Here is a 17571-nt window from a genome sequence, read left to right as displayed (position 1 = left end):
TGTCCGCAGATGATCATGTTTCCATCTCATTACCATTCAACGAACTAAAACTCATTATATGATTTCTACCGCTTGTCCTTACATCTTAGATGAATACAACTCCATTTTAACTATTTGCAGCAAGTTTACTCTTCAGAATGAGTTATGTTTACACAGGTTTTAACAGTGTTTTAATTATGTCCAAGTGAGTTTGTTAAAGAAGGGGTTAATCTCGTTTGACGTTTTAATGAAGTCAAAGAACAGGGGTTTGGCGCTGGCTTACCAAATATCATTACCGGTGTAAACATCGGATTCGAACCCACGAGCATACAATCATAGAACGCATATGTGACACAATTCTCCACACCGTAGTGAAGTGTGGCGCCTTTGGTGACTGGACCACACGTACCTTTCACTATGCTGATGGTGTATCTGGAATAAAAATGCTATATCTTTTTTCCCACACAAAGGGGTTTGTATTTACAATCTGCCAGAGCTCGGAATCGGGCAGGTTTGGGTATTTTGGAATGTAAATGAAGCTATATTATAACGAGAAAATAATTTATGGAAGCCCTCATATGAGACATGAATCTCGAGGCCATAACTTACCTTATAGTGTGCTCAGCTTGGGACGCGAAGCATGGAGAATGTTGGAAGCTCTAAAGGTAACATGTATCAGGATTAATTTGCGGAACTCAACAACATAACTTTTCCAAATAGACGGTCAGATTTCTTAAGTCAAAGATGGCGGCATGTTCCTTGCATGTTCGGCTAGTTGCCAGTGATGTTTGAGAGGGCTGAGATGACAGGAGCATGGTCATTGGTCGTGTCCATTTTCCTAGTCACATGGTCCTCGTGTCGGCCATTATTATCATTGTTTCTATTGTCTTGCTGGAATGAATGTAATTGTTAGACGGATAGTTATGGGTGGGAAAATAGAGTAGGAATTGAATAGGTGTGTTTAGGGACATTTCATTATTGGAGTTAAGATAGAGGGGTGGGTATAATGTATACTTAAAGAGATGGTATGAATGGTATTACGTAGGTCTGATGTTTTAGATAATTTCATGAATGTTTTGCCCCTTATTTCTGTTTAATAATAAACCTTAAATTCGTTCGTTCATTCGTTTTTTTTTGGTTTTGTGTCTATGATTGGAAGTGATAACCCGACCAGGAGGCTAACAGAAGATGTCGGCAAGGAATACGACAATGCACTGCACTAAACATGTGACCTTGGCCACAAATCTATTTTGTTCCGCTGTCACTGGGCGCCTATTAAAGCGCTATTATCAGAGTGCACAACAACGTCTGCTGATGAGAATTGCAACAACTGAATACACTGATGCACCCTCGGCGTCAAAGACGTCGTTTGACGACCGAATAATTAGGAAGATGCAATGGCATGCTTGAACTTGGGTCAACACAACGTCACGTTGCAAGCGTTTTTTTGTGTAAGCAAAGTGTGATTCGCTGGGCATGGAATCGGTGCATTGGAACAGCTACCCAGCGACATGCAGGTGGTCCACCAACCCGCGGGAGGATTTCAGCAAAGACGTCATTACTTCGTGACTGCCACCACACTCAAAAATGACCTGCGGCGGTGCGTTAGATCATGCGTTGGACAGGCCAGGGTGCCGTTGTACAAAGCGATCTTAACTTTAAGGTAATCGTAACACCCACACCTTGACATAGACGCACGGCAGTCTCAGCGTTGAGGGTGTTTTGTGCAACGGCACCCTGGGCTTTTCACTGATGCACCGAGATACTGTCTAGACTTCATAGATCCTCGTGGCCGAGGCTGGCGTACGCAAAGAGAAATATTTCAGGATTTCAACGAAGCCAAAGATGACCGCTGTGGAGGGGGCTCATCGTCTATCCGATTGTGGAACTCTATTCCGAAATTCTACGATTTCTTGTTTTAAAAATTCGTTACAAAAGCACCACCCCACGTCACCTGCGTACTTCGCTTATGGAAAAGAAAATATAATATCTTACACACAAAACTGAGATACATGTGCAGTCAATTGAATTACGATTTATATAGAATTGGTATAAAAGATCACCCGAACTGTACATGTTCGAATACATGTGAAAATTCATATCATTATCTCATGGAATATACATTGTTTAATCATCAGCGTGAAACTATGTTAAACAGCCTTAAAAATATTGTTCATAACATACCTGTTGATGTACACTTACTGTAGATCACGTTGTTACAGAAAATGAAGTTATATTTGAAGCAGTACAACATTATATATGTACAACTAAAAGATTTGTGTAAAGAACTGTTCATTCAACAATGTATCTCTCTCTCTCTCTCTCTCTCTCTCTCTCTCTCTATATATATATATATATATATATATATATATATATATATATATATATATATATATAGTGTTGTATGCATATACATGTATACTGATTTTGAAATTGTGATTTTTTTTTGTAAATACCAGGGAGAGGGCATTCTAAGTTGGAAGAACTTGTCCTCCAATCCCGTTCACTCATGATTTGATCTTCATGTCCTACAGTGGACAGGATGACAAGGTGTGCATTTCAGGGATGACATTATGTGTGTGTACTTCAGGCAGTATACTTGGAATTTGGACCGGATTTCATTCTTATGGTCAGGGTCATTCATGCCTACTTAGAACAAAAGACCATTATCTGTATGGAGTGGCCAAACCTCAACCCTATCGAACACATGTACAGATCGCCCTCTCACGAGGAACCTTACCGTAACTCGACAGACAATGTGTTACTGCAGTGTGGAACAATAGTCCCTTGGTAACACTTGCTGGAATCATGAGAAGATGGTGCCATGCTGTGATCGCATCACGTGGATCACATACGCGCTACAGAGAGTCTGTTTTGGGTGACAATGAATTTTTTTCGTGATCTTTTACAGTTTCAGTTTTGGTCAGATACTCTTATATTGACAGGTGATCTGAGTGATTATTGATCACATGTTGTTTGCTGGCATTGTGTAGCACATGACAACGGACTTTTGTTCATAAAATATGTCCTCACTGATTATTGTCTTTGGCTAGATCGCAATGCACAGAATTGGACGTTTTACCTTTCAAAGTGGTGATCCAATGCAACATTTGAGGAGTAAACGTTTTCCCTCACCTACGATCTGTCCGAAACGAAATATACATGTAAGTAACTGTATATACACATTATTGCCTATTCAGTCTTGGACCTGAAATATCTTAGAGGCAGAAATAATGAAGACGACAGAAAGGGTTATTTTAACTGCCAAGCGTTCAGGTAGAGGAAGCCTGGACAACTGATATGTGGTTTCGTACGATTTTTACTGCCTCAAATGTATTCTTAACTTTGACATATGCCTTGTGAATTCCGATTTTAAATAATTATATATTCATGAAATAGAAGAGAATAATAACGTTGAACATACGTTTCTAGAGTACTCTTTATTGGATATACTTTATTGGAAATGTAGAAAATACTCCTGAAGTAAATCATTCGTAAATGTGGGAGTCTCTGGTTTCCCCTTCTGTGTACCACACCAGATGCGCTCATAAAATCGCTTTGTGTCAAAACGTGTACCAACAATCCCGTTTGTCTACACTAAAGTACTGCCGGAAATGCTAGAAAAATGTTTTTTTGTGGCTTTATCTAATAAATACGAGTCATAGGACTATAAAAAGAGCATATATCAAAATAACGCAAATTGCCATAATCTGGCCTGTCATAACTGACACTGTCATTACCCCTAAAATGTACTTTTATAGGTAAAATGATGACCAGCTTAGAAAATATTCGTGTGTTGTCATGCATGTATGAAATGGCCTATAACCTGAGGTTATTCTTTAACACCTTTCCCGAGATGATGACCTCACACCATCCCGTGCATTCTAACAGTTGCAAATGTCACCGAGTTGGTCTCAAAATATTGCTGTTATTGTACTTAATTGACATGTGCGTTGATGGGGTAGCAATTAAGGCTGTGTACTGCATTATATTTGCTTGGAAACGTGATGGACTAGTTTTGAATCCAGAAGTATTTGTTGTTCTTCAGATAATTTCTTGATGTAGCATTTATCTCCGCTGATCTATACTTTTGAATGTGGTGTTGTGTCTTGCCACAAACTCTTTACACTTAGCCAAGATGGGTACAGCAGGGTTGAGCATACAATGTCTGATTGGCGTACGTAAGACAACGTCACCGTGTTGTGCCGCCAGCACAAATGTCCTGTACTTTATAGGGTTCTTATTCAGCCGAATTTTCTCCATGAGGTGAACTTTCGTTTCATAAGGTCTGAAGTCGACAATGTCATATATTTATGTATGGTATCCTTCGGATTATTCATGGTTAGGGCGACAGTATCTAATTCCCGGACGTTACATTAGCTGGCGTTTCCTGTGACAATGACACTGACGTTGTATAAAATGGGCAATAGCTGAAGTTCCAACCAGTCTATGAACACATCACCTACTATACTTTCCTTATGAAAACTAGCACACATCCATCAATAAGCCCCATATCAGCGTGCAAAGTAATGACACGATTACCTTTACCTGATGGTCTATGGGTGCTTTTTGTCCATCTGCCGATAGCCACATGTATTCAGAGGAATTATTCATCAAGGTAAATTATCTGGACGCCCTGACTGTGATAGTTATGAATAGTTCGGATATAATGTGACCTCATAGACAGGATGGAATATTTTCCTCTGAAGTGCTCGGTCAGCGCCACGCGCAGTGTATCGAAATCCCATATTTTGGGGGGCAATAGTTAGTGCAGTTAACATTAATTGTATCTATTCTTCCCAAATTCAGGGTTACCTTCTACTCATAAGGCTTGTATACTATACGCCTAATCACCCTGTATCAAAGCTGTCTAATATCCTTTTACGTCCCAGTTTTGTTTTTGAGACCACCCCTTTACATCTTTTGTTTTATTTATCATACCGTAGACTTGATGGTATGAATTGAAAACCATATAGCTTGGACAGTTTGGTAATTCACCCTATCTAAATTGAAAAATGATTTCCCCTTATCTCCCAAAAGAACCCAATACAGATTCCATATCGTACACCGTGGTTATGGCTATGCAAGTGTAATGTAACATGCATCATGGGAGCAATGTTAACAAAACAAACGCAGAGTCATTTTGTGATTTTAGAAGATGCACATCTAGAATTTTCTCAAAATGATTTTTGTGTGTAGATTAGATGTTTTATGAAGACTATATTATCATCAATAAAACAGATTCACGTGCGCAATTGTATATTGTCCGTTTCAGACAGTCATCATTGGACTTCCTGTTTTCGTTCGAATTTGTCCCCTGTAAACTTGTCGATATGACTCATTGTGTCTGAAAAACTTCAAACCAAGGTTGTCGGTCGGTACTTACTCGATATTTCAGAAACAACAGTCTGTGAAAAATTATACCCTTTTTAACAGGCAAAAAGCAGTTTTCTAGTATTTCCGACAGTACTGTAGATTAAAAATGTAATTTACAGAGTGTTTCTCATCATTCTGGCCCCAAGATAATGTGTCACAATTCTGAAAAAAGATGAAATATAGATGTTTGATTCTTGCCTGATGGAATCGGTGATACTTTGATTTAGGTGCATCTTATGAATAATATATTGATAATGAAAGTGAAATGTATGTACACTGTAGAGACTGCAAGTGCATTTCTGCTACATCAATGATGACCCTGAATCGAACAACTAGAAAAGAGTGTTGCGTTTCCGTATATTTTAAAACCTATGTATAAAGTAAATGAGTGAGTTAAAACTTATAGTCACATCGGCATTATCGTCACTAGAAAATGTTATACATTAATAATAATATATTAAAAACTGTCGACAATTGACAATAATATAACTAGATTATCGTTGATAGTCCTTAAAACTAGTATTAGAGTATTAAAATGTAGAACTATTTGCAGACAGTACAATATACGAACGGACTATAGATCGCCCGCAACTAAAGGTAGATCACCTTACAAAGCTTAAGGACTCTGCATGACACACCATCAGGGTTTACATCAATCTTTTAGTCGCTGGCGATAGTTTTTAATTTTAGGCAAATATTTTAAATTGAACCAACATATAGACTACCAAACCACAGGGAACTGACGAGAAGCTTAATGGAACTATAAACAGATGGGCACTGTCTTCCATTCTCTTACACTATGGGCGTCTTTGCTTGTCATTGACTCCACGTTTGCAGACGTTCATCGTGGCCCTTGAATAGAACTGAAGGTCGTATGGATCACTGTAGAATAATACAACTTGGTTTGAACTTCAGGTTACGTGTTTGATGCCTGCAAGTAGAAAACTGCAACATTATTACAATTGTGTAATACTTAAATTTACAATGATTGTTCATTTACTGATAATAAATATTTGATGATTGTTTTGTAAGCCAATATACCAATCTGAGCAGAAAACAGTGTTAAAAATAGAACATGAACACTACTTGTCAGATATTCTCGTTTATCCAGTGTATTCCATCTCCATTATGTTACAATAATACCGTGAATCCTTTCACCACCATAGCTTTTTTTGACTATGGAACTAATCAAAGGATACTAAAAGTATTTACATTCTTCTTTCATGATTGAAATAAACGGAGATACCCTTACCCTCAATACTGAACTGATACTGTTTCACAAAGCGTTCTTATGAGTTTGTGACTACCATAGTTAAACCCTGTCTCGTGGTAGTCGGAATTCTGTTTCGCTACTCAGAAAATAGATGTCAGATGTCATTAGCTCGTGACAAGTTGAACATCGTCAGTATTGAAAGAGAGTAGCCTATAAAAAGTCAGGGTTGGAGGCATCAGAGAAGCGTCTCCCACTTGTTATCAACAGAGTTCGCTTGTTATGTTTCTCTGGCCTCCAATACCAAAGGGGATATACATGTGTTACTGAGGCGCGATATGTACAGGACGATTTGTATTACACAACCTCACTTCATTGATCTGAGCCAAAAGAAATCAGGAAGATATTAAGATATTAACTTGGTCAGTTCCAAGTGTATCATCTCCTCTATTGTCTAGTGTACATACGACAGTGCCGAGCTGGGGATGCTATTGATATGCTGATAGCAGAAATGTCCAGGCCAAATAGACAATTCAATCATGTTAATGCCTATTTCGGTGCAATGCACGAGGGGGTCCTGCCATACACCCGTTGTATATGAGAGAGGTGGGCTGCAAAGAATATCTCGGAAAGATTTCCAAAATCATATTGTTATTCCTTGAGTATAGTTTACAAAGGTCTTAATTTCAAGGATAATAATCAAAACAAAATGCTCAGCAGTTCTAGCTCCTATTATTAATGAACAATAAATCGTAATACATAACACCATACAGTAACGTTTACAGCACCGGTCTTTAACAATTGCTGTCAAAGTCCACAATGTGGAATACCATGGTCATCTGTATACCATCAAGTTCCCGAGCCTTTTGAAAACCCCATCAGATTTCATTTCACTTGTCGTACAACAGAACTACATCCATGCAAAGTAAATTGATGTTTCTCTCAGTTGAGTAACATTATGAATAAGAGAGAAACTGCTAAGGGAGGTAATTAGCTTGGGCATGTTAAGGGTATAAATATGGGGCGTGGAAAGCAGCTCGTCTCTCTCGCTAGTCAGCATGACAGTAACAGTGAATATAAGTGTCAAGCTCCACTATGTCTCTAGACGATTCATCTACAGCGGGAAAAAATGACGCCATTTAGAAAAAAATGGACTCCAATCATAGAGATATTGAGAGTTCTGTTGAGATAAAAAGTTCTCACCTAAGAGGAGAATTTATTCATCAAGTCAAAGGTCTGAAAAAGTTAAATACTGAAACAGAATATTCTTGGTCAAGGGAAGGAAATCGAATTCAATTTATTGTTAATTCGGAAGTTTTAGAAGATTTACTTAATACCAGACGAGCCATTCAGAATGGAAATTATTATGAGTGAGTGAGTGAGTTTTGATTTAACGCCGCTTTTAACAGTATTCCAGCAGTGTCAGCTTAATGTGGGAGGAAAGCTCGAAGTGATACGGGAAACCCACGAGGACGGGTATGGTGCTGACAAACCTAGAAACATAATCGGGGCGAACCGGGATTCGAACCCCCAATCATAGGTTTCTGGCATGCCCAAGGGACGCAACTCTGCACAGTGAATCGCGGCGCCTTAAACGATTAGACCACCCGTGGCAAGTTCGCCCACTACACCCACCGGGAATGCAGTACAGGCAGTACAACCAAGCGTACGAGAGGCGTCAACGTCACAGCAACCAGTGCCTCTTAGGCAGGATACAGACTTGTCAGTTAAGTGTAGTTTTGGTAATGTACATTCGGAAAACAATATGCTTGATGATTATGACAATGCCGTTACGAATGATTATTATGAATATGAACAGGGATCAGCAAAAATTATAGTGAAGGGTCGGTTGAAGTCTACTATTCACGTTTGGTACAATATTGGTGCGTCTCAATTCATAATTGATATTATAGACAGGCCTCCAAAGATGGAGTTACGAAATAACAAGTCGACAATAAGACATACAGAGTTTGTTAACCAAGCTGTTTTAGAATTGCATAAGAAACAATTAAGTGTGAGTCTCCGCCGTACATTGTTAACCATCTAGAATGTGTACATTCATTCTTCGGGGGAAAGGCGTTTGATCTTAGATCTGTCCAGAGTTAACAATTACGTTAGTAAATTGTCAATCAAACATGAATTTGGAAAATTGCACTTGAATATATTAATGTCAACGATTGATTGATAAAATGTGATATATATTCAGCATATCATCATATGGACATTTTGGAAGGCCATACTGAATTCCTAGGTTTTTCGAGGAAAAATGCTACGGGTGTTAAGCAATATTTCAAGTTTTGTAGTCTTACCTTCAGGCTAAACTTCAGCACCTTATGTGTTCACTAAGGTTAGACGCCAATTAGTCAATAAATGGCGTTTTGAAGGGAAGAAAGTGGTCACCTTTTCAGATGACGGTCTTTTATCAGCTGAATCGGAGCTTAGTACACGCTCGTCTAGCGAGGCTATAAAAGAAGACTTGATCAAGTCTGGATTTGTACCCAAATTCGAACAATCACTATGGTTACCTTTGCAGTCTATTGTGTGGCTAAATCTTCACATAGATACACACACTCTGTGTTTAACTGTTCCGCAGAGGAAGTTAGATAAGGCCATTGAAACAATTATATTTGTTCTTATGCGATTATCGGACAAATCAGAACAATGAAACTAGTTATGGGAAATGTTGTACAATTAATGACTAGTTTCCCAGTATTGATGTTTTGATAGTTTCATCGTGGAACAGCAAAGTTATATTGTCGTCACAGAACACTGAACAATTACAGTATTGGATTGAAAACATTGCTCGTTTGTCGAGTACAGTACTGGTCAAGAGTTCAGCTTTGAGTCGAGTTGTATACATAGACGCCAGTGATACCGGATATGGAGGGTATTGTGTTGAAATGGATGGTGCTTATTCGCATGGTCGGTGGTCAGAAGAGGAGGCTAAGATAGTTCTACATGGAGAGAACTCCAGGCCGTTGTTGTCGTTCTGCAAAGTTTGATCTCACAGGTGAGACATCGTAAAATACTGTGGAGTACTGACAATCAAAATGTGGTTACCATAATGGATAAGGGTAGTATAAAACAGCAATTACAAAGAATAGTTATGGACCTTTTTGAGTTGTGTTCAAGCCAAAATGTTAATCTGAATATGCAGTGGATCAAGCGCTCAGAGGAGGGGACTTCAGATATGTTGAGTAAACTTGTTGACTACGATGATTGGTCCATTTCGCGATGTGGATAGATTTGCATCTTGGTACAATGCCAATTTGAGATGTTTAAATTCCAGGTATGATAACTCGGGATGTGCTGCTGTGTACTGTTTTACATTCAGGTGGAGTGGGGTGGTACATTGGGTTGTCCCCCCTATTGATATGGCACCAAGAACTGTAAGACATATGTCTGTGTGTTGTGCTAAAGGCGCCATTGTTGTGCCCGAATGGCATTCCGCATGCTTTTGGCCGCTTATCACTCGTAATTCTTTGTTTATTCGGGTGATAGTACACATGTATTTGTCAAAATTTAAACAACGTTACGTACCGTCTAGGATTGGAGGTGGATTGTTTGGAGAACAAGACTTGCTGTTAAATATGCTTGCTCTGCGTGTTGATCTCAGCATATCTTGAATGCATATATGGCCTTGATGCGTAAAAACGGGGGGCACATTCTTGTTTAATGGCTAGGAGTTTACGAATTTCACCTTATGCACTGCGATTTATATTTGCTGTCGGTTGTTCAGCAGAGTGAATCGTTTGCTCCTGTGCAAACCGCATTTCATAGTATTCGCCATGCTCATGTGACAGTAGGATTGCAAAGCTCGACTGAGAATGGTTTAGTAAAAACTGTTTTAGAAGCAGCAAAAGGAAGATTGGCCAGATGTGTTAATAAAAAGGAGCCGATTACCATAGAGTTTTTAGAGAAATGATATGATGTAACAATGCTTAATCCTACACTTTTTTAATTTAAGTATCATGTGCATGTGCATTGTAGCATATTCAGGACTCCTGAGATCAGCAGAGCTATTACACATTAGACGATCTGACATTGTTTTTAGTTATATGATGTTATTTATTGAACAATGAAAAACAGACATATACACGGACGGTTCGTAGCTTGTAGCTTGTAGCCCGTTACCAGTTTGGAAAAATACCTTACCTTATCCGGAACTCTGACTCATTCTGATGAATATATTTAGATATAGAGAACCTAATAGAGCAATTAATAGTATGACCACAAACCAGCAATACTACTTTGGCGTGACTGTGTGTTTGATCATGTGTGAGGATAGGGGGTGAGGGGACAGACCTACAATGATGCCCCTAAATCTGTCCACTTTCTGTATGCAGTTTCCCGCATAGCGTTCCCCGCGACGCATGCAAACACGACGTCTACCAATCACATTAAAATCAGATCTTAGTTCCCGCTATCGCTAAACAAAGATCTGAGGACACCCCATTACGGGTCACGTCAGAAAGACCTTTCGCGAACTTTGACCGACCACTGATAACGGTTAGACAGGTCTTGTAATGGCGCTTGGTGCTACATGTGGTGGCATGCAAATGAAAACCCAACGTTTTCAAAGTTTAATAAGTGATGTTGCGTGTGCATTTAATGTTGGTGTTTCGGCGCCAGACTCTCACGTGGTTGTGTTTTTGGCGATTTCTCCATCTTTTCACCAAATTTCTGCAGTACCTCATTTTTTTCCACACAAATCAATCCCAATCCATGAAGAAATTACTAATTCATTTTTTAGCATTAATTTTGTATGGATGTCGGCAACACTCGGTCAGATATTTACGATTTTACGACTTTTGCGTTTCCTTTTTTATTGACGACTATATATCATTCAACACGAACTGCTACGGAAGAGACTCTGAATCAAATAATCGGAATTACCGATATTTTAAACTATAATAAACTATTTTCAGTAATTCTCAAATACTTAGCATTGTGCTTTTCGCCGTCGTGTGGCGAGTTTACGTCAATTGTTTCATTGTTTGAGGAGTGACATGACGTGACAAAGCCTCACAGACGGCCTTAGTTGACGTCGTTCAAGCAATAGATGGATTGAGCTGTTGTCTGCACTTGGAATAAAAGTAATATGAAGAGTAACATTACTTTCTCGCATCTCGAAACCATTGTGTGCCTCGTAAACTGAGCCTCGCTATAGCTTGCGAGTTACATAGTTGGTACAACGAATCCTTGGCGACCAGTGGGCAAGTTAGTTATATCCGTATCAAAATAAACTCATTCTGACTATTAATTGACCCGTGAAGATCCGGCGTAGAATAGATTTTCAGCAACCCATGTTTGCCGTAAAAGGCGACTATGCTTGTCGTAAGAGGCGATCAACGGGGATCGGGTGGTTAGGCTCGCTGACTTGATTGATACATGTTATCGTGTCCCAAATGCGTGGGGCGATGCTCATGATGTCAATCACTAGAGTGTCTGGTTCAGACTCGATTATTTTACAGACCGCCGTCATATAGCTGGAATATTGCTTTTTCGGCGTTAAACAACAAACAAACAAACAAACATACAGACTAATAATTCCTCAAACTTTACTCGTCATTTATAAGAAAATGAAACCTATGAATTACATTTTCATTTTTGTACAATCTCTTTTTTGCGTACAAAATACAGAATTGTTACAACATTCCACTGATTGCTCTCAATGCGTCAGTTGTAATAATATCAGTGTAATATCATTAGCTTCAACATGTGTTACATAAAAAGCGTTTAGTTGTATTTGATAGTAGATACATGAAGTAGTACTCTTTGAAAGCTTTGTATGTAGTACAACATCATCAGCAGACACTACTAATCTTCGTATCATACTTAAAAGAATAAAACAATCAAACGTGACTTGAAGAAATAGATAAGTTCATCTACCATGAACATATACATACAATTCATGATGGAAATATGCAATATATTAAACATATATTGCCATCTCACTTACAAAACTACAGTAAGATACCATCTTCGGGTATCTATCGACAATTTCGTTCTGTGACTTATGAATGTACAGCCTCTTATACATAAACAATACTAGAAGTCTATCTGACATCATTGAAACAATGGTAAAACCCATATATTAGATATATTATGATTAGGGTTAAATAGCATCGTCTACCACTCCTCAGTAATTCTGGCACGCTATTTCACTACACGCGAAAAGTCTAAATGGTCGCATCAGATGAACAGTCACGAACGTAAGAAACGTCATAGTGATCACAAAGCTTCAGGACGTAACCAGAATTTACCAGTGTGCCCCTACCTAAAATAGTATTGTTGAGCAAAATATCGCATAGGTAATGTATGCCATGGCATGAATGAGTTTTTCAAATAATATAAAATGACGACCACTACCCTCTGTTTTTCGTAATATTTAATGAAGACGCACCGACCTGTGGCAAGACTCTCCCGACAGCTGTGATGAAGACCCTTCCTCTGAGTGTCCGGCAACATACACAGTGTAGTACACATCCAGTTTGTTCCTAGTGACTCTTGCCCTGCAGTGAGACAACGATTAATTGTAAGTTCTTTCAGTGAAATTTGACACAATGCCAAACGTAGATGTGACTAACCTCTCTGACGTGCTAAGAAAGGGCCCCGGGGTATGCCGAGGCGATAATTCTGGTTACCACAGTCAAATAGTTGAAGAGCGTGGCCTTGACAGCAAGCACTTTGCTCGTACTAACACAGTACGGGATGAAGAAAATGTTTTAAATAACAAAATACATGTTGAAGAATATGACTGTCGTGGAAACAAACCTAAGAACGATGTTATTTGTGATAGTAAAAAGAATTGTGCGAGGGGCGGTTGTCATGGCAGCAGTTGTGAAATCAAGGTTCAAGACAATGGTGTGGGAAAACGCGAGAGAAGAAAATACTGGCAGATAATGGCTGTCGTCAGTGGTTTCATTGTCAACTTGTTTGCTGGTGGACTCCCGAACTGTTACGGAATAATGTACACCTACATGAAAGAACCTCTTTGTGTGACGGAGGAGGAACTCTCCTGGATAGGATCTCTCATGAACGGTTTTATTGGTATTTCATGTAAGTTAAACGTTCAATCAAGTATAACATATTTCATACCGTGAATACACACATGCCTTCGCAAATCAAATGTTTGTGATGGCAATACCTTTAACCTGATTATTTGAAAATTCGTGTCTTCTACCAAATATGTCTTGAACCAAACATATTATATTTCTTATAAGCATACATTTATATAATGGATACATTTCATATTCTATTGGACATCACATTGATTGCAATGTTTTCACTTAACCATAGAGAAATATTAATCCTGGACTTGAATATTGACAATTGCAGCGGTTCTCGGGATGGTGTGTCTGGACAGCCTTGGAGCCCGACGCACCACTATGTTGGGAGGGGTGCTGGCCACAACTGGTTTTATCATCGGCAGTCAGATGCACAACCTATACGTTTTGTACTTCTCATTTGGAGTTCTGCCTGGTAGGTGGATTAGAATCAGAATCATGCGATAGGGTTGCAAAACGGCCTATACCATGACATCCGAGTTCACTACCATTTAATTTGCACATACTTATTTGAGTCGCGATCGAAAAGACGTAAATTTATTTTTGAAATGTGGCGAAAAGTCTGACCTCACTTACTTCACGCTTATAACTTTGCGTCTTATCACTGTAGTAATGTCCCATAAACGTCATGAGTTAGTGAATTTGGATAACGCCGCATTGAGGAGTGTTTCAGTTATGTGGCATCGTGTCAACTTAATGTTGAAGTGTTGATGGCATGACATCCTGTAACGCTTACAGTGGCTTAATGCCATATCGCCATCAAGGTGTTTTGTAGGTTACGCTGAGAAGTCTTCCTTCTTTTATGCATATCTTCATAATTCTATTATTATGCATGGTTCTCTTGCAGGAATGGGTATATCCCTTGGTTACACTGCTAACATGGTGAATGTCAACTCACATTTTTCCAAATGGCGGCCTTTAGCCATTGGAGTTTCTATTACCGGGATATCTGTGGGTATGCTAATCTGGCCACCCATGTGTTCCCTTGTTTCCGACACGCTGGGGTGGCAGGGTACTTTCCTCATCAATGGAGCACTGACACTGCATTTCATACCATGCGCACTGTGGATGACACCCAGCAATAGCAACGGTGAGCTGAGAATGATATAATATCTATATTAACGTTAATTGTAGTGAAGTCAGTCAAGTAAATGACAGTGGGTTTTCATTTCGGCTTTGTTAAGAAACTGATATATCTATGCGAGTCACTGGTATTTGGAAATCTTAACATTACATTTTCCTCAGACCTTTAACCGTTTTTAGTTCAAGATTTCTCCAATGGTCAAAGCCTCTCCGTCAGCCAGACATTGGTCAACTGCTTCCAGATATTCAGGATACCAGGAGCAGTAACTGTCTCCATCGCTCACGTCACCCTCGGCTTCAGCTACTACACATTCTCCACCTTCATTCCTGAATATGTTACAACCTCAGTGTCCAGATTGACGGCAACACAAGCTGCTCTCGTGGTGACAACTCCGGGATATGGCAGCATGGCTGGTCGTATTTTATTTTCCGGCATTTCCATGTCGACTGTCAAGGCTACAAACTACATATTTCTACTTTCAATCTTTTGGATGGGCATCACCAACCTCTTAATTCCCCTGTGTGCAAATGCTACTGCGTTTCACATAAACGGGGCGGTGTATGGATTAGCCTTGGGTGAGATATTCTGACATTGTTCTTACATTATGTACTTTTATTTAGAATGTCTTTGTTTGATTACACTAACTGACATCATTATTTTGGTCTTTTCAATAACTTTCTGGACAAATATTATTTCATAAAAGTGTACATATTTTCATATTCGTATTTCAGGAGGCTTTTCTAGCGTCCTCCCTCTTGTGTTAGTTCAACTGTTTGGACTTCATAATTTGTCAAAAACATTTGGCACGTTTATGATGTGCTTAGGGTTTGGGGCATTTGGAGGATCACCTATACAAAGTAAGACATTGATGGAAATTTTGGATGCTATACGCTGTCCTTTTAACTAAGTTTTAAGACTGAAACACACAATTATGGAAAACGACGAAGGCTGAAGTAGATTATACCAATGTCAATTGTAATGCCTTCTCTCTATCAGGTTACGTCACGGAAACTGTGATAATACAAATAAGAAACGACCCGTTGTGACGAATTATATACAAAGTTTAGGAATTCATATTTTCGTATTTACACTTTCATTCTAATTCCGGATGGAATAGGTCCCAAGCAACCTATGATTGTCGGACAAGGCGACTAAAAGGATTAGCGGTCAGACTCAGTGATGTGTAGCGTGTCACAGAGCCCCTCGTAGCTCTTGATACCAAGCACTAGTTGGTCTGGTCTAGACTCGATTACCTACAGGCTGCCGTCAGATAAATGTCATGTCGCTGATAGTAGTGTAAAAAAACAACAGACGTTAGCACCTCAATTGTAAACTATAAACTTATAAGAAACACAACGTTCTAAATCTTCGTCTGTATCATTATGCACAAATAATATGGTAACAATGAGCGTACGCGATTTATAATGTTTTGTCATCTTCTTTAGAAATTACAATAACCTTAACCTTTGCAGGTTACCTAGCAAAGATATATGACAGGGATACCCCGTTCTACCTTGCCGGGAGTTCGTTTATCCTGACGATGATGCTGCTGTTGTGGGTAGTGATGAGGAAGCAAATGGCGCTGTGCACCAGGAAGTCAGACAATCTGGAAGTGGAAGGTGTCGACAACTGCGGCTTTAGCACCGGCGGGCCAGATACCACGGTCTGACATCTGGATGGAAGGACACTGCAGTCTGTGTATTGATGGTCCTGATGCTACATGAAGGCGGCTTCTAAGCAGTCGACACGTGTAGGGACTTATGGCGATATACCTTGACGACCGTATGTCCCTGGGTACACATAATACTCTTGGACTAGCGAATGAGTAACCAAGTGGAGATGCAGATCATGTAGGGATGTTCAATGTTTGATTTTCTTTGATGTTCTAATTTATACATGCGATGTAGCTGATAGTATGTGAAGAATAAAGTGAGTGTAAGAATGATATTTTGAGTGTCTGTTATATTATGTTTCTTCAAGTACAGCCTATATTTGTCTAAGCATGGGAGTTACCTGTTCAGGCAAAGCTGTACATGCTTCCAAGGTAACTTGGCACCATACATACTGTTTTAACCATTTGGTCATAATTATTTGATATGACATAAAACCAAAGATGTTGCACTCCAAACTGTGCACCTTAATTTAATATAATTTTTTAATTTGAAGTTTACACGATCTACGTCTTTTCCATTGGACGAGAGGTCGGTCATATGACCGCGAAATTGACGTTCATAAGGGCATGAACGACACAATTTGACGTTCATACGTTTTTCACGAGACTGTGTTCTTGAAATGACGTAAACACTGACGGACTCCTTCCACATTCCTGGGGAAACCCCTGGGAATTCCCTAGGACGAAAACCTACATAAGCGTTCTTTCTGTTCTTTTCGAACCTTTAATCTTGGTCTCTGCGGTTCAGTATGCATTGATAAATGTCAGAGAGCTTGTACTGCATGATTGTTGACGAATATCCTCGCTACGGCCCATCCTAATCAGCAAACGAAGAAATTCACATCCAAACTATCGTAGTTTTGATTCGATCCGTGTCTAGACTGACAGTGACCGTCTCCAGCAATCTATGCGTTTACCTTAATGTCTGTTTGAACGTATCTTTAATCACCTTTCAATGATCGGCCAGTTGATCAATGATGACTAACACATGTAACTGACACAGGTTCATTAACAACTTCGGAAATCGCTCCCGTCATGTTTATCGTGTCGGCCATTTTGACGTCTTGTACTTGATATAAATGTATTACCACGCGCTGTCATTGTGACTGACTGACTGAGGTAGTTCTTTACAGACATTTCGCATCTAATGGTAATATTATTTGAACACATGTGTTGTGAA

At 39.3% G+C, this 17571-nt stretch overlaps 1 protein-coding gene across 1 annotated transcript; it reads left to right on the top strand.

Annotated features, from left to right (window-relative positions):
• Positions 1 to 13131: 13131 nt before the first annotated feature.
• Positions 13132 to 16388, top strand: LOC139449127 (monocarboxylate transporter 13-like). The gene is made up of 6 exons (XM_071230610.1): positions 13132 to 13627; positions 13907 to 14050; positions 14483 to 14725; positions 14905 to 15294; positions 15451 to 15576; positions 16192 to 16388. The coding sequence occupies exons 1-6, from the start codon at positions 13132 to 13134 to the stop codon at positions 16386 to 16388; spliced, it is 1596 nt and encodes a 531-aa protein (XP_071086711.1).
• Positions 16389 to 17571: the final 1183 nt, after the last annotated feature.

This window comes from Haliotis cracherodii, unplaced genomic scaffold (genome assembly GCF_022045235.1).
Source record: "Haliotis cracherodii isolate W230 unplaced genomic scaffold, xgHalCrac1.p SCAF_7, whole genome shotgun sequence".
Taxonomy (NCBI): domain Eukaryota; kingdom Metazoa; phylum Mollusca; class Gastropoda; order Lepetellida; family Haliotidae; genus Haliotis; species Haliotis cracherodii.
The sequence above is the reverse complement of the archived record's forward strand: the minus strand, read 5'-3'. Positions and strand labels throughout refer to the sequence as shown.

Coding starts and splice junctions, on each gene's coding strand:
- LOC139449127 (XM_071230610.1), top strand. CDS start 13,132: ATGCCAAACGTAGATGTGACTAACCTCTCTGACGTGCTAAGAAAGGGC. Junction 14,726..14,904: donor GACACCCAGCAATAGCAACG/GTGAGCTGAGAA, acceptor TTTTAGTTCAAG/ATTTCTCCAATGGTCAAAGC. Junction 15,295..15,450: donor GGTGTATGGATTAGCCTTGG/GTGAGATATTCT, acceptor TTCGTATTTCAG/GAGGCTTTTCTAGCGTCCTC.